The sequence below is a fragment of the Mesoplodon mirus genome (assembly GCF_964341445.2).
Source record: "Mesoplodon mirus genome assembly, chromosome: 18".
NCBI classification, from domain to species: domain Eukaryota; kingdom Metazoa; phylum Chordata; class Mammalia; order Artiodactyla; family Ziphiidae; genus Mesoplodon; species Mesoplodon mirus.
The window spans coordinates 15,877,782-15,899,867 of NC_138994.1; the positions used below are offsets into that span (position 1 = coordinate 15,877,782).

Consider the following 22,086-nt stretch of genomic DNA (forward strand, 5'->3'; position numbering starts at 1 on the left):
TGTGGATGTGAAATGGCCAGATTTTTAAATGTTGTCTCAAAAATGTTAAATTCTGTACAGGTCAACCAATGCATCTGTGGGCTTCGTTCAGCCTGAAGCTCACCACTTCACAGGCATCTTTTGATCTGTACAAAAAAAAAAAAAAAAAAAAATGCCCCAGATACCACAGGAGGAAGGGTAACTGTAGAAGGTCACAGTTCATCTGTACCTTTTGCCTTTTGAATGTTGAACCTTGAGGCTGTCCTGCCTGTTCGTGAAACATCTTTTCGCTTTACAAAGTTCCAGAAGTCAGAGGTTGTGCCTGACCCACCTCCCACGGTAGAATGGAGTAGAATATTCCATCTTCTCTGCTCATAGCTGCCTCAGGTTGAGCTTGGAAGCTGGGGACTAAGGCCTTTAGTGGGTGGGAGAGTGAGAAATGAGACAGAAGTGGACAGTGGGAAAGATGCTTGGTGGCAGAGCCCAGGCGCCCTGATGCTGGTGGCGCCCCTGTTGAGGACTCTGCTTGCTCCTAGCACCTACAAGGTGGGAGACGTGGGGAGGTGACCTCTCCAGACCTCGGCTTCCCATCACTCTGCACGTGTCCCTTCCTCAGGGGTTCCCTTCAGATGTCCCCCCCTATAGACTGGGTGTCCCCATGATATGCTCACACAGCCCCTGAGACTTCTCCTGCAGAGTACTTGGCACAGTCGAAATTAATTAATCATGACATCAACTGTGGGAGAACCTTGTACTTCTGGAAAGAGTCTAAGCTCCATGAGGGCCCAGAGTGATAAATTCCAAGCACCCAGACCAGTCTCTGACACATAGCAGGTGCTCAAAAGCTACCTCTTAAAGAAATGGATGAATGGGGACTTCCCTGGCAGTCCAGTATTTAAGACTCCACGCTTTCAATGCTGGGGACGCGGGTTCGATCCCTGGTCAGGCAACTAAGATCCCCCATGTCGTGGGGCATTGTCAAAAAAAAAAAAAAAAAGGAATGAATGAACGAATGGTTTTGTAAAGTAAGTCTTGCAGGAGCAAGAAGCGACTCTGAGTAGGTCCACTTACCCCAGAAATCTGGACTGCCACCAGCATTTTGTTTATAATTATCGGGGTCTTATGAAATCCTGGGCAGGGGGCAGTTCATGTACCCAGGTGAAGACACTCTGAACTCCACTCATGTGAGGCCAGGTGAGTGCAGCAGGGGCAAGAGGCAAGGTGGAAAGCAAGGGACTCGGAGAGCCAGCCCCCAGTGTCATACCTTAGAATCTCACCTCTGTCCCTCCTGGAGACTCCCACCTCCCACTCCTTCCGAGCCACTTCTCTGCCATCCCGGCTGGTTCCGGGCCTTGGGAGCCTGAGAGAGGATACATCACATCCCTTTGAACTTGTCCAAGAATCAGTGCGTGCCACTGTGTGCTTCAAATTCAGAGGAGCCAGGGACCTTCCTAGGGGTGTCACACACCTTGATGAGGGACTCAGGAGGTTTTCGTGGCAACCCTGCTACTGCAGGGAGCCTGAGTGCAGGCCCAGGAGGTCAGTTCAGATGCTGCGTGCACGCCCGGGGAGAAAGGATGAGCAACACCTGACCCAAGAGGCTGGTAGGTCGAGGGCTGCCCACTGCCGTGCTCCAGCAGCCAGCCCATCTGGCTACTGTGGGGCAAGCCGGACCCTTGCATCCACCTGGCCCCCCACCCATCCTGGCTCTCCAAGGACATCTGGAGCCCAGGAGCCTGCCTCCATCCTCACCCCCCTGCCGGCTCTCCCTCTCGGGGCACTGCCACTTCAGCTCCAGGCGCAGGGCCAGGCCTCATTTGCATTACAGCCCAGATGGTTCACCACAGCCTCGCTTCCCAGAACTGCCCGCTACCCCGGTGTCTGTTCCCGGGCGCAGGAAAGGGCACGGGTGCGTGCACAGTGGCCGCTTCAGAGCAAACAGAGACTATTCCCATCCCAGCTCAGGACAGAGCAGGGTTGGTTCGTTTGGGGTCAGGGGAGATAACTGGCTAGATGCTAACGCCCCTCCTTTTCTACCCCCGACTCGGAACTTGGAACAGATGTGGATTCTTCTTCGAGCCGGTGGAAGAAACTTCTCTCCCCTCCCAGATACCCCACACACACTTCGTACTCTCCAGGCCCTCCTAGAGTCACCCTCCCACCCCCTACCCGCTACCCCTTACTCCCTCTGTGGGTGGAGGACTGGGGCCCCGGGGCAGGGGTCTGAGCTCAGACCCAGCCCGAGTGCCAGAAGGGAGAGGAATCTGAGAAGGCAGGGTGGGTAAGTGGGTGGGTTGGTAAAGTGTTTTCTTTCCCTCCCTCGGCACTTTTTCTGGGAAATGCCAGAGGCCAGCTGGGCCTGGAATGTCAGAAGGAACTCCTCCACTGCTCACAGACATCTGAGCCATAAACCTTTTCATTAGCTCTGCCGCCCCTCCCGGCAGAAACAAAGCCCTGCAAACTGGAATGGCTCTTCCGGCTGCGGGCCATTGTCCAGGCCTCCCCCGCCCGCCCCTCAGGATTGTCTAAAGCAGGAAAGAGGGAGGTCGGGGTCAGCCTGGGATGCGACCCTCGGACCTTTCCTCCTGCACAGGAAAGTTCAGCCCTGCCATTGCCCTGCGGCCAGCAGTCCTGGTGGGCAGGGGCTTCAGCTAAGAGGGGCTAAGATGCCCAAGGAAGCCCAGCCCTGGGAGAGACTCACTGGGGCAGCGAGGGGCAGGGCTTCCAAGAGGTCAAGTGAGACACTCCCCGCATCTTCTCCAAATTGTCCAAGAGAAAGGGGGGCAGGAGAGGAGAGACCTCATTGCCTCCTGCCTATTTCCTGTAACCATCAGCACTAGCCTAGAAGCTCCAGAGGGAAGGAACCACAGTCTTTTCCCCACCATTGTATCCCCAGGTTTCCCCAACTAACTGGCATGTAGTAGAAGCACAATCAACGTGGGATAAGTAATATCAGGCCACCGGGCAGTTGAACCCAGGGTGCCTCCATCTCTATCTGCTGTAGGAAGCCCATCAGTCTTGAGACAGAGGGAGGCCTTGGGCTTGGTGTTGAGCAACTCCTGTGGTCTGAGGCCAGTCTCCTAACCCATCTGGCTGCAAAGCCACCAAACAGAACAATGGCACCATTAATGCCCACGCCCAGGCTGGCCCCCGGAGGCTATGGAGATCATGTGTGCAAGGATGGGACCTTGTGATCACCAAGACGTGCCAGAGCTTCCTGTGACCACCCCACAGGCACCAGCATTCCCATCTAAGAGGCTTGGGCAAGAGCTCATCATCTGTCACACACCATGAGTAAGTGAAGCCCCACGGGCCGCTGAAACCGCTGTGTACTTCCCCTCCATCATGAATGAATGTCTTTATTATCTTTATGACCAAGCACCTTTGCCTGGAAATGGGATTCTGACTTCATAAGAAATTCTGCAAAGGGAGAGATTCTGAAAAGGCAGGAGGCTCCTAAATCCCTTAGCCAGGGAAACAGCGTGGAGGGGCAGAGGGGCCAGACCTGGATGATGGTTTCTCACCCCTACCCATCCCCAGCAGACAGGGAAAGTGCCTTAGGTCAGGTCTGCCCTGGTCTGGGCATCTCTCTTGCCTGGAAGAAGGTGTCTGGGAGTGTGCCCTGTATTGCCTTGATCTCTCCTCCCTGACTTTTCCAGCAAAGTTTGAGTCTTCACTCCCTTTGTCTTCTGATTAGCAGGCCTAATATTCTCCACCAACCACACAGGGGCTTCTATACCCTCCTTCCCAGCTAAACAGCCGCTCTTGAGCCCTTCAGGAAAAAACCAAAAGCTACTCGAGAAGAAAGCAGTCAGTAGTATCTAAAAATGATGGAAAACAGAAGTCAACACAATCCCTTATTTAAAGAGCCATTGAGCACTTTCTATGTACCAGTTTCTAGGCTTCCATAGGAAAAAAAAAATAAACTATAGTCCTTTTCCTCTAGGTTATCAGTGGATGAGTAGGGCATGTTTTTCAGCATAGAAAGAGCTGGAAGTTTAGACTGATCTCTGCCAAATCTCAGAGGAAAAGTAGAAATCAGCCAAGGTGTGAAAGGTAGTTCCACCCAGAGGGAAGCAAACATGCAAAGACCCAGGCCTGGGGAACGTTTTGGACACAGCCTGGAGCTCCATGTAGCTGGAGCTTGAAGTGTCAGTGGGGCAGAGGCAGCTGATGAAGCTGAGAGGAAGCAGAGAGCCTTAGACATATACTCACTGAGAGGTTTGGGTCACCACAAAGGCAGTGGGGACCCCCTGGAGATATTAGAAAACCAAAGGGAAACTTGGTGACTGGCTGAACAGTTTGAAGACAAGCAGCTTTTTGGAATATATCTTATATAGGAGATATATAGCTCTCCAAAACATAAAGCCATTTATAGCCATATGCATCTCCTAGTAGCCCAAGCTGCAGCAGCTCAGCCCTCCTCTCCTCCCTCTCCCCAAAGACTCCTCAGTGCTTTCAAAATAATTATAGCTAACATAAATTGAGCATTTAATATGTGCAAGGCACTATTCTAAGCATTTTGCATGCATTGGCTCAGTCCTCACAACCACCTGATGAAGTAGGTACTATTATCAGCCCGTTTTACAAATAAGGAAACTGAGGCACAGCTGGGAAAGTCAGTGGCCCAAAGTCATACAGCTACTGGGTTGTGGAGCCCGGACAGCAGTTCAGTCTCCTGAGTCAGTATGCAGGGAGCCCTGCCCCTCTCCAGCAGGACAGCTTCTTTCAGGCCCCTGGGCATGCATGATGACCCTGCCCCTCCTCTCTGCTCTTTAAATCATCCAGGTACTCTTGGGCCCACTCTATGCTCCCCGACAGTCATGCAGCCTTTGCTCCTGGCCCTTGGCAGAGCCCTGGCTCACTTGGGTACCGTGCTGTTGACATTAGGACTTACCTATTTCAGAGATATGAGTCTCTCCAACCAGACCGGGGAATCCCAAGCTCAGGGGCTGTTACTTCCTCCTTATCTCTCCCGCCCCCATTTCTGACCCCCTCTCCCCCCAAGAATGAATTATCACAGTCTCATAGGATCATAATTACAACCACTTCTTTCTCATGATGCTCAACACTTGGGGGTCCCATGTCCCCTCACCTCCCCTGTATCCCTGCAGGATTCACCCAGCACTTCTGTGTTCCCAGTGCTTTGCCCCATGCCTGGCAAAGGTAGGCACTCAATGAGGGTTTTTGGAATGGATGAATGAATCTAACTTGTGTCAGAGCCCTATAACTTACAAAGCAGTTTCTCATCCATTAACTCAAGGGCTATTCCTTGTGAGTCTTCCTTGTCCTCCACAGGGCTCAGCACAGAAGTGGATGGTCATGGTGGCAGCCTCCTAAGCAATGGATGAGAAAAAGAATGAACTCCTGACTCTACAGAGAAAGAGAATCCATTTCATTAGCCCGCAAGTATCTGGAGGGCAAAGACTAGGTCTTATTCGTCATTATATTTCAATGCCCAGCACAATGTCTGGTACATAGAGTCCAATATTTGTGAAATGTGTTGAATAAATCAATTTCCCCCGCTGCAGAAGTAACAAGACTTCCTCCTGACTACCGCTCTCCTAACAGAATCCAAAGGGAGAACTGGACTGAATTACATCCATGTCTAGCACATTTTGATGTGCAGAATCTTTTCTTGTCTTTTTAATGTCAGATCTCTGATGGGAAAAGATTATTACTCCTACTTTACGGATGGCAAAGCTGAATTCCAGAGAGACTGGGTGTCCTGACCACATCTCACTTAGTCCCCTGACATCTGTGGGGGAGAGAAGTGATGGCACAGACCGAAGACACAGCGACAAGTTGGGGGCACAGTGAGCTGCCTATCAGCTCCTAGAGAAGCAAAGGAGCCAGGTCTCTGTGTTCTAAACCCCCGAGAATCTCTCCCTTCCTTTCTGACTCCTTATCTTCTGTGGTATGGCATCTGGGAAAAGGGCAGCGTCCAAAGCTCTCAGCCCCTGCGTCCTGAGAGCTGACAATCTAAGTGCCACTTAAGCTAGTTCTCAGGTGTCTCCAGCACCCCACTGCCTGTTTGGGGACAGATGGCAAAATTTTCCATCCTTTGTAAAGCTGGCCCTGGTTAGCTCAGACCACCCACATCCACGCCGACATGACCAAGAACAGATCCGTTGTTCACCTCAATCACCTCCTCTTCTCACCCCCGGGGAGAGATCGGGCCCCGACACTCAGAGGAGGCGCACATTCTAAACGATCCCGGGCTATCTGAAAGCGGGCTGAACTGAAAACTGCTTTCCGGAAATCCTCCACTGCTGGACTTTTATTCCCAGGTCTAACTCCAGACTGTGATGTGAATTCTCCTCGGTCCCCCGAGAAGGTTCCCCCCGCCCCAGCTCCTGAGCCAGCCTCCCCACCGCCCCTTCGGGTTCCCGTTCCAGGGCTTGGGCGGGGGGTGGGGGTGGGGGGTGGGCGAGCAGCACCAAACTCCGCTCCAACTAGCAGACCCCAGGGCGCCCTCTAGCGGACGCGGGACGCGGGGTGGGGCCATCGCTCGCCCTCGGGCCAGTCCCGCCGCGTTAAGAGCACCTGGCCGGACCCACACCTCACCTCGCAGGTTTGGAGACCCAGAAGTGCGAAAGCGGTTGTTCTTTGCGTTTGTGTTTTTTTGGTGGTGGGAGGCGGCACCCGTGTTGCGTCGGCAAAGAACCTAGCAGTGGGCCGATGGGCTGAGGCCGGACGGCAGCCACTCAGGCTGCGTCCCCTCCACCCTTAGGAATCCCGGCTTCACCTCGGGGACATGCCCACAGGTGACTGTCGCGCATCCCCACCCCCCCGGGCTCCCAGGTCCGGTCCCAGTTTCGCGGCCCGGCCTTGGGGTGTCCCCAGTTCCCCTGAGGCAGGCATGGGCCTCCTGGGGCGCGGGAGGGGGGTCTCCCCGCGAGGTCCGAGAAAAGGGAAGGGGAGCCGGGAGCCTCTCCTGCTCGGCCTCCTGGAACTGCCCGCGCTCCGGGAGCGGCGCCCCCGCCTCTGCCAGAAACTGGCCTTCTTAGAAGGGAGGGGGAAAGTGTGAATGAGAAGTTGGGGGCGGAGCGCGCGCGGGGGAGGGGCCGCTGCCAGGAACGCGCCGCCGGGGCTGGCGCCTAGCCCGCCGGCCGCCCCGGCTGCCTCGCGTTGCGCTTTGTCTCTGCGCGCGTCTCTGCGGGTCTCTGGCCCTGCTCGCGGCCCGCCCTCGGTCGCCCGCGGCCCCTCCCTCCCATCCGCGCACAGCCTTTCATTGCTGCGAGTAGTGACTAAACATTACAAGAAGGCCGGCCGCGCAGTTCCAGGAATCGGGGGGCGGGGCGCCGCGGCCGCGTATATACCCGCGAGCGCGGCCTCAGCGCCGGCTCCGACTCGGACTCCCCGCGCCGCCGTCGCCGTCGCCGCCGCCGCCGCCGCGACTCCGGCCCCGCACACCGCCCGCCCGGCCCAGCTCCCGCCGCGATCCCTCGCCTCGCCCCCGCCCGGCCAGCCCGGGGGCGCGCAGGGGGCAGGGCGGGCGTCCCGGCGAAGCCCGAGGGACGCGCGCGCGAGGCCCCTTTGTGGACTTCACGACCGCCAACATCTGGGCGCAGCGCGGGCCACCGCTGGCCACCGCGCCGCCGCCGCGCCTTGGGGACCGTAGGAGGGGCAGCCCCAAGGCCAGAGACTTCGGTTTGGGACCAGGTAGGAAGGAGGGGCGCGGCGTGGAGGGGGGGGCGGTTCGCTAGTCCCGGGAGCTTTTCCCGGTTTCCCCTCCCCTTCCCGGGTCATTCCCGGCAGGGAGGGGACGAGATAGGGGGCAGAGCGGATGGAAGCCGGAGATCCCAGGTTCCCGGAATACCCAGGCTGGGGCCCTCGGGCTTCTCGTGTCCCCTCCCTACCCCCATGCCTCGGATTTCTTTCTCCGTCCCTGCCGCCCGGGGCCACCGGACTGAGCGGCGCCCAGAGCGTCCCGGGGGCCCTTCTCCCGCTCCCCACCCCGGCCACTCTCCGGGAGACCCAACTTCCGCGCCCGAGTTTCCCACTCGGCGCCTTCCCAGTGCGCGCTGGGGAAAGGGCTGCCTGGAGGCGGGGGCTGGGCGGGCTCCGTGGGCTGTCTGGGTCGGAACGAGGGCCCAGGCGAGCGCCTCCGGGGCAGCTGGTGTCCCGGCCGCTCGGCGGAGGCAGGGGAGCCGGGGTGGGCCGGGCGCGCTGGAGGGTTCCGGGTACTCACGCGGCGCGCGCCTTCCTCCCCGCAGCCCCCCGGGATGCGGTAGCGGCCGCTGTGCGGAGGCCGCCGAGCAGCTGCAGCCGCCGCCGCGCAGATCCACGCTGGCTCCGTGCGCCATGGTCACCCACAGCAAGTTTCCCGCCGCCGGGATGAGCCGCCCCCTGGACACCAGCCTGCGCCTCAAGACCTTCAGCTCCAAGAGCGAGTACCAGCTGGTGGTGAACGCAGTGCGCAAGCTGCAGGAGAGCGGCTTCTACTGGAGCGCCGTGACGGGCGGCGAGGCGAACCTGCTGCTCAGCGCCGAGCCCGCCGGCACCTTCCTCATACGCGACAGCTCGGATCAGCGCCACTTCTTCACGCTCAGCGTCAAGACGCAGTCGGGGACCAAGAACCTGCGCATCCAGTGCGAGGGGGGCAGCTTCTCGCTGCAGAGCGATCCTCGGAGCACGCAGCCAGTGCCCCGCTTCGACTGCGTGCTCAAGCTGGTGCATCACTACATGCCGCCCTCCGGCGCCCCCTCCTTCTCCTCGCCCCCAACTGAACCCTCCTCCTCGCCCCCAACTGAACCCTCCTCCTCGCCCTCCTCCGAGGTGCCCGAGCAGCCGTCGGCCCAGCCGCTCCCGGGGAGCCCCCCCAGGAGAGCCTATTACATCTACTCGGGGGGCGAGAAGATCCCTCTGGTGTTGAGCCGGCCCCTCTCCTCCAACGTGGCCACTCTCCAACATCTCTGTCGGAAGACCGTTAATGGCCACCTGGACTCCTATGAGAAAGTCACCCAGCTGCCTGGGCCCATTCGGGAGTTCCTGGACCAGTACGATGCCCCCCTTTAGAGAGCAAAGGGCAAGGGTAGGGGCTAGGGGCCCGGGTCCCCTCTCCTCCATGGCACATGGCATAAGCACAAGAATCCAGCCGTGAGAGTCCTGCAGCTCTGGGTGAGCTAGGGGGCGGACAGGCCCCGCCCTCCGGTCCTTCCCCCGCAGAACTGGGCGGGTGGTACCTGGAATGTGTTTGAGGGGAGGGGGAGAGCCACCTGAGCGCCCCTCCCCAACGCCAGCTTCTCCAGAGGAGCCGGCTGGCCCAGGGGGACCACAGCAACGACCTCAGTGGATTCTCTCTCCTCTCCCGCTTTCTCGAACCCCCTGCGCTTCCAAACAGGGGACACTGCGGGCGTGTTGAACTGGTGAGAACTGCCGGGGAATCTTCGAACTTTCCAACGGAACTTGTTTGCTCTTTGATTTGGTTTAAAACAGAGCTTTAAACCTGAGCAGGTCGCGGGCCTGGAAAAGGGTGGACGAGAGAGAGGGCGCCTCAGGGGCCCAGGGCTACCGGCTGGCCAAGGAAATGGTCACCCCCATCGCCCAGCCCAGGTGAGGAGGGTGGCTGCCTGCTCCACCTCTGGCACTGGGGAGAAGGGCAAGGGGTGGCCTGAAGGGGAACTTTCCACTCCCCCCTCTTCCTCCCCCGTCGGGTAGCCACCAGAAACACAGGTCCTAGAGTCCATCTAATGCGGGAGAGCCCAGGGCCCTTCCCCCGTTTTAAGGGGGGAGTGGCATTTGGAAGGGGATGGACGGCTGGTCAATTCTTCTTTCCCCACCCATGCTATACCTTTCGGCACCTGGGGGATGGGGCTGGAGGAGATGGAGGAGATGAGCCACCTTTGACCCCAGATCCTGGACAGAGAAGATGGGGGATTCTACTTTGTGCCTCCTGACTATATCTGGCTAGGAGATTTGCCTTAAATGCTCCCTGTCCCATGGATAGGGACTGGCACACAAGAAGCCACATACTCAGCCAATCCAAGCAGAGGCCAAGAGATTCTCAGAGGGGCATACACCGGCCACACACCATTTGGCGGAGGAGGTCGGAGATGGATGGGGGGGAGCAGAGATCCATGCCTTCCACCTGAGCGCAGGAAGAATGGCAGCCCAGTTGGTACTGGCCGGCCAGTGGTGCCTGGGCTCTGGCCAGAGCAGAGCCACCAGGCTCCACAGCCCCCCAGACCCTGCACAGCCCTCCCTCCTCACCCTGGGGGACTGGCACAGGCAGGAAGTCATCGAGAGGCCCTGCCACCCAGCTGCTCCCGCTCTGCAATAGCACTGATCAGTGAAAACTTACAGGAATGTAGCGGGGATGGAATTACCTGGAACTGTTCTTTTTTGGGGAAAACTAAACACACAAAGTTTTCTGTGTCAGGTATTGGGCTGGATGGGGCAGCTGTGTGTTGGGGTGTTTGTTTTTTTTCTGTTATTTTGTTTGGGTTTCGTTTTTGTTTTTTAATAATGTTTACAATCTGCCTCAATCACTCTGTCTTTTATAAAGATTCCACCTCCAGTCCTCTCCCCTCCCCCCACCCAGGCCTTCGAGGCTGATAGGAGATGCTTGAAGAACAAAATATCAATCCAAGTCAAACTTTGCACATATTTATATTTATATTCAAAAAAGAAACATTTCAGTAATTTATAATAAAGAGCACTATTTTTTAATGAAAAACCTGACTTGAGCCTTTCTCCCCCGCCCCTTCTGCCTTGCTTGCTCTTTCACCCACACCTACACTCTACATCAGAGGGCGGTGGCTCTACCGCCTTGCTGCCCTGGCGCTCCTTGTGATGGAATCAAACTCGGCTTCACGTCACTGACAAGCTAAGGCAGCCACCTAGACTGTACCGAGAGGGGTAATTCCTGCTAGTCTGATTCAGATCTGACCAGAATATGCAAAGCAAGTTCGAAGGAAGCGCTTCAAAGGGCTTCAGGGAGTATAAGCTGAGCTGTGGTCAAAGCTTTTAGAGGCTCCAAGCTATTAGAGACGCTGGGCTCCTTGGCAGGGAGGTGTTCCGAGAAAGCCCAGACTATGGGGTCCTGGCGGTGACCCGTGACCTCAGCACAGCCGGGTCCATGGGAGGTGGGGGGAGGGGGAGTCCCGATGCAAACCCTGCATGCAGTGGGGCCCTCCCCAGGGGTAGGAGCCCCAGCCTGAGAAGTGGATGGGGCCACATGCCTCCCAATAAGAGCAGCCATCTATTCACCTATTTTCAGCCACTCCCACCCTCCAGGCACTCAGAGACCACCTGGGTTGGTGGTCACCTTCCCAGCCACCCCCACGAGGCTGGTGTTATCACCGCATATTCTCAGGCCCAACTGTGTGCTCCATGGGAGCGGGGACTTGGACTGGTCACTTCCGATGCCTAGAACGGTGCTCAGTAAATATTTGTTGGCTGAGTGGGGGCAGCATCTCGGGTTCACGGAGGTTAAGCAACCTGCCCAAGGACACACCTCTTGGGAATGTGGGAAAGACACAGGTTAGGAATCCGGTAGCCTTTGATTTTTCCAAAGCCCAGGAACTCTCTCTGCCTCCCTTAAGTAAGCACAAAGTATATGCCCGGGGTTGCCCCTAGGTAGGTCCCCCCTGCAAAGTCAAGGGTTGGTAACCGCCCCACCACCCACCCCCAGTCGGCACTAGGGTTCTGCTAAAAAGACAAACTAAAAGTGCCTGCTCTGTGACATTTTCCTTCCATGCTTCTTCCTCCCCCAAGGCCCCAAGCCTGACAGCTGGATCAGTGTTCTCCCCAAGTCAGGGGCCCCATCCCCTCCTCTGCCTCAGATGCCTGAAACAAATGCCAGAGCCCTCTTCCTGGCCCCCGATAAGCTGCTCAGGAATCAGTGTCCAAAAGGCAACTGAGAGTAAATAAACAAAGTCGTTTTTCTTTCCCATTTCCTGGACTTTTGGGGAAAATAACCTAAAGTGACGAGAAAGGGCCAGGCCAGGCGTGAGACCGCTGAGTAGACAGAGCACGTTAGGAACCACACCAGAGAGACTACCACCTCTGGAACTGGGAATGCAGACCCAGGCAAGGTCACCTTCCCAGAGCACAGGGTCAGGTAAGGGGACCCAGTGGGGCCTGGCTCCCCAGCGCCTCATAGGAGGACGAGAGCCCGGGAGACTTTTGGTAGGTTCTTCCCCACCCCACCATCTGCTGGCCTGACAGCCTCGATGGAACCTTGGAACCCAGAGCACACGAAGGCCCCGTCCTTGGCCCAGAAGGCAGCTGTTTAGCCAGGATGTCTAGTGTTTAGAGGGTGCTAACGAAAGGGCTTGCAGGGGGAAAATGGCTCTCCCTACCCCTTGGAGTTGGAACTCAGAGGCAGAAGACCCCTGACTCCTTTCCCTCGCTGCCCACCCCACACTTCTTCCTTCCCATAGGTCTCTCCATTTTCGGACCACAGACCGGACCAACCTTCTTGTTTGCAGACAAGTCAAAGTGACTCCCAGAGAAGGACAGCAACTTACTGGACTTCACACAGCAAGCTATCGGCAACATCAGGACAAGAATCTCTCAGACTGGTCTGCTCACCAGCACTTGTCCCTGTTTTCCCTCCTCATACCAACCCGTGTTGCAGAAGTCTTTCTGTACTTCTCAGTTCTTTCAGAGGCAGACACCGCTCCTCCAGAGGACTTTGTGGGCGACCCTCTGTCCTGGCTGCCAGAGGAGGGGTGCGCCTGGTTCCCAGATTTGCTAAGAAGCATCCTGCAAGGCATAGGGAAAATACTTTGCAGCTTGAGCCTCAAAGGGGGTTAAGCACAAGGGGTTAAGCCCAGCTGGGGGTCCCTGGCCAACAGAAAGGGAGGAGATGGAGCTCCCCAGACCGTGGGCCCTATTACCCTGCTTCAAGCGCTGTAGGAATCCACCCCCAAGAGGTCCTTAACCTCTCCCCGGTGGTGCTGTTTTTGGGCAGGCCTCCTGATGAGTTAGAGCCAGGAACGGGAACTCTGAGGCATGCTCTGGGGGAGGGAAGGAAGGAGGCCACAGACAGGGGAGCTGGAGATGGAAAATAAGCGGGCACGTGTGTCCTAGTCTAAGGATGTTTGGGAGGGGGCACTGCCGGAGTACCAGGCAGAGAGAGAGAGAGGGCAGAGTCAGATAGCCACAAAGGGAGTCTAAGCTGAGACAGAAGCCTGCGGGGTGGGGGACAATGTGCACAGGGGCGGACCGGGAAGACCGAGGCCGAGGTGGGAAGAACCCGATCCCGGGCGCACCTTCCCGCGCCGCGTCCCGCCTCCTCCATATCGGGCGGCCGCCGGGCGAGCGGGCAGGCGGGCGCGTCGCTCTGGAGGCCGGCCTCTGCCAGGAAGAGTCACTTCCCGGACACCGCGGGAGCCCTGACGGAGCTATGCGAAGAATGTACGCGCGGAGCCTGGCGGGTGGCATCTCCCGGTCCCGCGCCGCCGCCGCCGCAGCAGCGGCCCAGCCGAGAGTGAACTCGGAGGGCAGGCCACGCCCCCGCCACGCCCCCGCCACGCCCCCGCCGCCCGCGGAGCGGTCGCCATGGCAACGGAATTACAGGCGCAGAGTGCTGTTTATTCTCAGACGAGTGCCAGGAAATTCGGCCGGGAGGTTGCCAGGCGCACCTCCCTGGGGTGGGGGACGGGAGAGGGAGGAGAGAGGATGGACCGGCGCGCCCGGGGCTCCTGGGGGTAGAGAGGGAGGGAGGGAGGCAGTCCTTCGTCCCTGGGGGTCACTGACCCCTCCGAGGGGAGGCTGCTCAGAAAACCCTGACTCTGCCGGCCATGAGTGGATCAAGTTTTCCCAGGGGAGCCGAGATCCCCCTCCAGGCCGGCAGTCCCTCTCCCCCAGACCACTGTCCTTGGAGCCCCCCAGCCCCTGCCTGTCAGTCACTCATTCACTGACTCATTCATTCATTCACTCAGCGGGTACCCATTAACACATCCTGTGTGTCAGGGGATTAAGTGTGAACAAGACAAGGCCCTGCTCCTCCTGCTCTCCAGAGATTTAGTGGAAGTGACAGACACTAGTTAAAATGTAAATAAAGTAAACAGTCTGCTATTTGTGCCGCAAAGACTCATCTTTACGTCACATTTCCAGTACCTTGAACATCCACAGTCCTGTCTCATCCTCAGGTACGGTGACCAGCTTGTCCTGGGTTAGTAGCCCTGAATGTCCAGGACATTTGATCACCCTTCCCTCAGGTCACACATCCATTTCAGTGATAGTGAAAGTGAGACTTGGATTACAAGGGCAGCTATTCCAGGGTCATGGAGCTCATTAGAGAGAGCCAGAGGTCCTACCTGAGAATACAGGGCGTTTTTGGCTCAACCCTTCTCACCTCCCAGAGCTGCCTCCCTCTCAAGGCTCATGAAAAGCCAAAGAACCACCTGCGGCTAGCCCCCAGGGAGTGGATGAAATTGCTGATTCCCGGACTCCAAGCCCAGCTTTTCTGAATCAGAAGCCCCAAGGAGAGTGGGGAATCTCAATACTCAACACCTCCTCAGGTGACTCTGAGACCACTCGCTTCCTTTGCGGAAGACAAGCCTGGATCCTCCTCACTTCCCGGGACAGGGAATTTCCTCCTTGAACCTTGACTAAGCCAGAGCTGGGAAATCAGCAGGGAGGGAAGGCCCAGGATCACTGCCCGCACTGGGGCAAGTGCAGACAAGTGCAGCCCTTCCCTCTGCTGGGCTCCAGCCCCTGGGCCCCAGCCTGAGGATGGCAGGGGGAGGAGGATGGTGCTCCTTCCCCCAGTGCTGAGCCCTCCCAGCTGTGCTGTGCTGGGAACAGGCCAGGCATTTGTGAAACCCTGGGTTAGCCTGACCCACTGTCATGAGGACTGCCTGTGGAAGCTGGCGCGGGGAGGGGGATGGAGGGCTGTTCCCAGAAGTGGGGAGAACTCTGGACTTCCCACTCCTGAGTGCTCCGGATTGCAGCACAGCCTTAAGCAACAGCAGTGGCCTGGAAGGCTGCATTGCAGAGAGAATCAGAGGCCCCCGGCTCTCATCTGAAGAGAAGCCAGGGCTCTGAATACTAAAACTGCGCGCTTTCCTCGTAAATACGATCACAGCTGCTATTCGTTGTAATAATAAGGCCCAGCCTTAGAGAAAGGTGGAAAACCTAGACTTAAAAGAAGAAACAAACAACGCAAGTTCATTATTTACATTACACAAGAAAATGTTTCCTCTCTTTCACCTCCCCTCCCCCAAATCTCAAATCTTCTTTTCATACAGAAAATGCTATTTGGTATCCATAATGTATAGGATGATGAAGGTATAAAATAGGATGATGAAGGTATAGACATGAAACATAAAACCCATGAGGGGGGCTTCCCTGGTGGCGCAGTGGTTGAGAGTCTGCCTGCCGATGCAGGGGACACAGGTTCGTGCCCCAGTCTGGGAAGATCCCACATGCCGCGGAGCAGCTGGGCCCATGAGCCATGGCCGCTGAGCCTGCACGTCCGGAGCCTGTGCTCCGCAACGGGAGAGGCCACAACTGTGAGAGGCCCGTGTACCGCAAAAAAAAAAACAACATAAAAAAACATGAGGGGGTTTCCCTGGTGGCGCAGTGGTTGAGAGTCCGCCTGCTGATGCAGGGGACACGGGTTCGTGCCCTGGTCCGGGAAGATCCCACATGCCGCGGAGCAGCTGGGCCCGTGAGCCATGGCCGCTGAGCCTGCGCGTCGGGAGCCTGTGCTCCGCAGCGGGAGAGGCCACAACAACAGTGAGAGGCCCGCATACAGCAAAAAAAAAAAAAAAAAAAAAAAAAACCATGAGGATCCCGTCCTCCAGGAGGCTGATGTGATGTGTACACAACCACAGGGGGCGCTATTCACAGTATGATCTTTGTGGGTGGGGGTCCCACGAAGTTGTGTGATGGGGGCTGCAGTGTTTCTGAGCTTTAGGGTGCATTAGTACCCAATGCTTACCTGCCCAGTGACCCAGGTGATATCAGTGCAGGTGGGAGCCCTGTTCTGGGCACTGTGACCAATGCTGGAGAGATCATTGCCAGCCAGGAAACATTCAGACTTCAAGAGGCTTACAGTCTGAAAGGGGAACCAGACGTGAAAACCAAGAAGTATCCTAAAAAGGAATGAGTATAAAAATAAAATGGTATACAGGGTACAGCTGGAGGCCCCCAGGAGGAAATGACCTATAGTGGTTTCCCAGAAGAGGTGACTCTGATGATGGGAAACAGCAGGTGTTCCCTTGGCAGGCGTGGGACAGTGGGGCATTCTAATGATCAGAAACAGGGAGATAGCCAAAAAAGGGAAAAGAAGACTTTGGGGAACTTCAAGAAGTTTGGTGTGTCCCCATCTGGCACTTCCATGTCAGGCTCATCTTCTAAAAATACTGCTTTCATCATCATGTCACACACACAGCCCTTCCCCATAGGATGCACACTGGTTCCCATGGCACTTTCCTCTAAGCCGCTTCCAGCTTCCAATACATTCAGACTCTCACCCTAGAGGAAAGCTCATTGTCTTCAACTCCCCCACCCACTCCACTCCACACTAGGAGACTTACTTCCTCCCATCAAGGTGGTCTCCTTACCTGCCCACCATAGGCTTCACACCTGTGCTCACCTGTGAGCCCGTTTCACATTGGGGTTATCCCACCAGCCCAGACAGCCCTCCTCCCTCTTCCAATTCTGCCTCTCGTTGGTGGTTGCCAGTTTCCTCCAGACTGGACTATGAACTCATTTTTTTTTGCGGTACGCGGGCCTCTCACTGTTGTGGCCTCTCCCGTTGCGGAGCACAGGCTCCGGACGCGCAGGCTCAGCGGCCATGGCTCACGGGCCCAGCCGCTCCGCGGCATGTGGGATCTTCCCAGACCGGGGCACGAACCCATGTCCCCTGCATCGGCAGGCGGACTCTCAACCACTGCGCCACCAGGGAAGCCCACTATGAACTCTTTGAAGGAAGAACTCTCTTATTCATTCCTTCGATGATAACTTATTGAATGACTACTCTGCACCAGGCACTGGATCTTCCAGCTTTTTTTTTTTTTTTTTTTTTTTTTGCTGTACGCGGGCCTCTCACTGCTGTGGCCTCTCCCGTTGCGGAGCACAGGCTCCGGACACACAGGCTCCGCGGCCATGGCTCGCGGGCCCAGCCGCTCCGCGGCATGTGGGATCTTCCGGGATCGGGGCACGAACCCGTGTCCCCTGCATCGGCAGGCGGACTCTCAACCACTGCGCCACCAGGGAAGCCCCAGCTTTTTATATTCATCACAAAATCCGACAAAGTCGGTGGTGCCCAGTGGAAGCCCACCAAATGCTTGACCCCTGACTGTACAAAAGAAAGAAATGTCTTTAAATAAAGGGGTTTCTGGAGTCGTTAAAATATGATTTAAATCGTTTACAACTTTTACTTCGGGAAGCAAATAGGCATCTTTTACTTTTAATACCTTGTGTTGGCATGAATAGCACTTTTGGGTTTTTCAAAACACATCCTAATATCTCGCTCTTCCCTCCTGATATAACTCAGAGGTAAGTGAGGCAGCTCAAATGAAATATGTTGCGTTTTCCAGATGAGCAAACTAAGGTGTCAAGGGATTTAGGCGTGCCTCAAGTCACACAGACGGTTAGTGGAAGGAACAGACTTAGAACACTGATCACCTGCCCTTTCCACCACTACCTGCACCTGTGTGTGAGTCCCCACCATCCAGGACCTCCATTTAGCAGCTACTGTGAAGGCTCCCCAAGGGACCCAAATGGCAGCTGGATCCACACTTGGCTCTCATCAGAGACCAGTCAGCCCTAGGGGACAGTCCTGGGGCTGCCATTCCATCCATAGGGACTTTGGGTGGTTGCAGGGAATGCCAGGGTCATCCCATCTCCCAGCGTCTGGGAGCCTCAGACGATCAGGGCTGGTGTTCCCAATGGACATAGAATTGCCAAGGAAACTCCAGCGAGACCTCTGGCCAACCCAACGTGCAGAGTTTTGCACAAAGCCTCAGAGAACCCCAATATCACTCTAAACTATTCCTTCTGGAAGCCGGCGGGGGGGATGAGATGACCTCTATATCCCCTTCTGTAATACAATTCTATGAAAAGGAGGCTGGAGGGAAAGGAGCCAGCTTGGGAGGAAGGCAGGCTAGCTTTGGAGCGTGGTCCCCTAGCCCTTCGCTGCCCTTTTCAGTGTTCCTTGGCACCTGGTGAAAGTAGGCAAGGGGGTCTGGCGGGAAGGCCACCCAGAAGCTATTCAGAGACCAGCCAGCATTGCCCAATCAGGGGGTGGGGACAGTCAATGGAATACTGCCCTACACACTGGGGTTTCCCCACTGGACTCCTCAGGCCATCACTCCAGGGGTTGGCTGGGAACTCAGCAAGGACCCTGACCAGGCTCTGGCCAGAGTCCTGGAGTGGAGGGGAGGAGCCTGCAGGCATCCTGCCAGGCCTCTCCAGCCTTAGAGAAGGAGCGGAGAAGGTCAGCCAAGGGGCCCAGCTGCAACAAGAGACCTTGTGCCCACACCAGGTTAAGGACTGAGCTGGTCCATCCTGAGTGGGCGAGGGGACCCTGACAGAATATACAAGGCCCTGGGACCATCAGGCCGGACTCTGTCACTGGTAGGAGAGACATCTGGAGGGGAAGCAATTAAAAGGGCCAGAAGACCGGTAGAGGCTTCAGGCCCCCGAGAGAAAGATGGAGAAATGGCCAGAGATGCCTGGAGGACTTCCTGGATGTGCCCGGGCTGGGCACGTTGCTGCGCGCACAAGCCGCTCAGCACATTTTGAGCTCCGTCTGTAAACGCAACGCCCAGTACCATCCCTCTGACGTGCGCTGTAGATGAGCTTTCCATGGGGTGATGCGTGACGGTGAATCACCCCAGTCTAGCTTCCCACTGTGAGCAACACAGTTAACTGGCAGATCACTGACCAGGATTCAGCGGCGAGGTGATGGCAGGGGTCCAAGCTTTCCTCTGGGAGGAGAAAGCTGTCCGGAACCAGGATCACAGGTGTTCTTGGCCTTGGAGGGAGGATTTGAGCAACTGAGTCAGCCTGCCCAGGACTCTGCTCTCAGGTCTCGGGGGCCCTCCCTGCTGGTCTCTGGAGGGTTCAGTGGGAAACAGACAAGGACTGCATGAGAATGCTTTTGGCCTTGGTCTCTCCCTGGCCTGTGGAGTAAGAATAAAGAAAGGTTCACAGTCCCATAGGCCCTCTTCTTGGCCCCGACCCTGCAGGGAAAGAAGCTTCACCCACATATTTTATTTATTTCACATACTTTTGTGGCCTGCTTCTGATGCACCAAGCACTATTCTAAGCACGTGGAAGGTAGGAACGCATTTAATTCTCCAGCAACTCCAGGAGTGAGTTGCTATTATTATTATTTTTTTAATAAATGTATTTATTTTTTGTTTATTATTTTTGGCTGCATTGGGTCTTCGTTGCTGTGCGGGCTTTCTCTAGTTGCGGCGAGAGGGGGCTACTCTTTGTTGTGGTGCGCGGGCTTCTCACTGCGGTGGCTTCTCTTGTTGCGGAGCAGGGGCTCTAGGCACGCAGGCTTCAGTAGTTGAGGCACGGGGACTCAGTAGTTGTGGCTCACGGGCTCTAGAGCGCAAGCTCAGTCGTTGTGGTGCATGGGCTTAGTTGCTCTGCAGCATGCGGGATCTTCCTGGACCAGGGCTCGAACCCGTGTCCCCTGCGTTGGCAGGCGGATTCTGAACCACTGTGCCACCAGGGAAGCCCGTGAGTTGCTATTATTGTCCCCGTTTTTATAGTGGAGGGAACTACAGAACAGGGATGTAATGTGACATGCCTAAGGTCACACAGCGAACCAGAAACAGAGCTGGGTCCAAACCCAGGCAGTTGGGCTGCAGCATCCCTGCCCATGGCCAGCATCTGCCAACCCTTCCAAGACACCGGACATGGGCACAGGAGCCCCGGACCGGCAGAGGGCAGAGCGCCACTGTGTGGCAGGAAAGCTGGGTGTGTGTCCCAGATCACTGCTTCCTGGCAAATGACCTTAGGCGGGTACTTAACAGCAGGGTCTCCCTGGGACCAGCAAGATTCAAAATGACCTCCCACATTCACCCCCATCCAACCCCCCCACAGCCCTGCTATGAGGAAAGTGGAGCCTGGCAAGGCTTGGCCACCATTTCCTGTCCCGGGTGGGAGGAGGAGGCCTAGGAAGTGTTCCTTCCTGTCTCCTCCTTGGTCTCATCCAAGCCTTTCCTTTCTGTGCCTGCTGCATTTCCTTCTTGTTTTCCACAACTGCCCTCTGTTTGACATTTGGTGCTCGTATGAGTTTCCTGGGGCTGCTATAACAAAGGTCCACAAACTAGGGGGTTTAAAACAACAGAAACAGATTTTCTCACCGTCCTGGAGGACAGAAGTCCCAAATCAAGATATCAGCAGGGCCATGTGCCCTCTGAAGTCTCTAGGGGAGAATCCTTCCCTGCCTCTCCAGCAATCCTTAGTGTTCCTTGGCTTGTAGACTCATCACTCCAGTTTTTGCCTCCGTCTTCACATGGCTGTCTTCCCCGTGTGCCTATGTCTAAATCTCCCTCTTCTTGTATCCAGTCATTGGATTAGGGCCCAAACAAATCTAGTATGACTTCATCTTTAACTACATCTGCAAAGACCCTATTCCCAAATAAGGTCATGTGCACAGACTCCCCATGGACATGAATTTGGGGTATACTATTCAACCCTGTACTGCTGGTTGGTCCTGCAGGATCTAAAATTAAGAACATTTTTTTTTCTTTCCTTGCATTTTCCAGGAAGAGCCTAACAAATGTGTCTTTCTTTGCTCTTGGGCAGAGGAACAAGAGGAAGGCCCCTTTATACTCCATCCAAGACACCTTGAGCAAAGGACAGGCTTCAAAGGTGCCCAGGGATGGGCTCAGCAGATGGCCTGGCCAAGGGCAGGGCTGAGAGGCAGTCTGCACAGCCAAGGGCAGTGCCTCTTGGGGAGGAGGGAGCATGTGTCTGTAGCCTGCTTGGCATGGCCTGGTCCTCTACAGACATTGCCTCATTTAGCTGCAGGGATGCTTCCTACGTTTCTCTGGTGAAGAGCTTCAGTATTAGCAAAACCTCAGATGACGCTACACACAAGAAAGAGCAACCTCTAGAAAGCTTATTCTGAGCTTCCGTGGGCAAAAGACAGGGGAAGGTGAAGCCTCGGGGCTGGGCGTGGGAAATCTGGCCAGTGCCACAGTTCCTTGGCGACGTCACCTAGGGAAAAGTCCAGGGGATGCCCAACAGCCAGCTCTTTGCAAAGCCCTGGGTTATCTGATGGTGAAGTGGACACAGGAGCGTGGCAGCCTCCATCCCTCAGATGATCCAGACAACCAGGTTAGAGAGAGCTGGGGATACAAAGTTAAGGGACTTTCATCTGCATCTTTCATCCCTGCATCGCTATCATCATCAGAGAGGAAGCGTGAAGAAGAAAAAGCTCCAGGTGGTCTGTTAGAGCTGAAAGGAGAGTTCTCAGGTCCTCCCCTCAACCAGGGCCTACAGCGCCTTCTCTCTGCCCCCTTGGCCCCTCACCTACAACTGGAGACTCCGGACAAATCTCTGGCCCTGAGAGGCTTTCTGGGGCATCCAGTTCTGTCTGACATCTAGAGCCTGGGAAAGGAGAGAGGGAGGACGCCAAGAAGACATGGGGTTATGCTTTTACCTGAACCACAGGAAGGGGACCGCCCTACCCCAGCATACCCGCAGCTGCTCTTCCAGGGACAGGAAGTCAGCTGAGTACCCAGCAAACAGCATGTCTGGGGGGAGGGGTTCAGACACCTGGGCGGTCCGATGGGCCATCCACTACTCTTCCGGGCCACACTGGTTCCCACACTCAGGAGGCCAGACGGAATGGGGATTAAGAGCCTGGGTTTTCATCCTGGTTCAGTTCACCTCCTCAAAGTTAGGAGACCTGGGCAGGCCTCTGAATCTGCTCCCCATCTGTTATAATGGGGATAATAATGGTCCCCACTTCCTAGGGTTGTTGTCATAGATCAGTGAGCGAACACCCACGTTGCCCGGGACATAGCGAGTGCTGGGCCACTGGCTGCTCTGATGCCCCTGGGAAGGGGCTGAGCCTTGGACCAACTATTTCTTGCAAATAATCTGGCATTTAACTAGCGGCCTGACCTGCTTAGGGGAGAAATGGCGCCCTCTTGGCACTCCCACCTGGTC

At 56.2% G+C, this 22,086-nt stretch overlaps 2 protein-coding genes and 1 long non-coding RNA gene across 3 annotated transcripts in view; 2 read left to right on the forward strand and 1 right to left on the reverse strand.

Annotated features, from left to right (window-relative positions):
• PGS1 (phosphatidylglycerophosphate synthase 1) overlaps nucleotides 1-6,937 on the reverse strand; it is a 56,931-nt gene extending 49,994 nt beyond the window's left edge. Inside the window, exons 1-2 of the mRNA XM_082602745.1 lie at nucleotides 6,547-6,937; nucleotides 5,215-5,315 (exon numbers count right to left, since the gene is read on the reverse strand). The gene's annotated coding sequence lies outside the window, so the exon portion shown is untranslated. The remainder of the gene's footprint in view (nucleotides 1-5,214; nucleotides 5,316-6,546) is intronic.
• Nucleotides 6,938-7,343: 406 nt separating this feature from the next.
• SOCS3 (suppressor of cytokine signaling 3) lies at nucleotides 7,344-10,660 on the forward strand. Its single transcript, XM_082603102.1, has 2 exons — nucleotides 7,344-7,644; nucleotides 8,199-10,660. The coding sequence occupies exon 2, from the start codon at nucleotides 8,287-8,289 to the stop codon at nucleotides 8,998-9,000; it is 714 nt and encodes a 237-aa protein (XP_082459228.1). The 5' UTR covers nucleotides 7,344-7,644; nucleotides 8,199-8,286; the 3' UTR covers nucleotides 9,001-10,660.
• Nucleotides 10,661-11,668: 1,008 nt separating this feature from the next.
• LOC309793820 lies at nucleotides 11,669-13,527 on the forward strand. Its single transcript, XR_014291949.1, has 2 exons — nucleotides 11,669-12,046; nucleotides 12,369-13,527. It is a non-coding gene; the product is annotated as an uncharacterized lncRNA (long non-coding RNA).
• The last annotated feature ends 8,559 nt before the right edge of the window (nucleotides 13,528-22,086 follow it).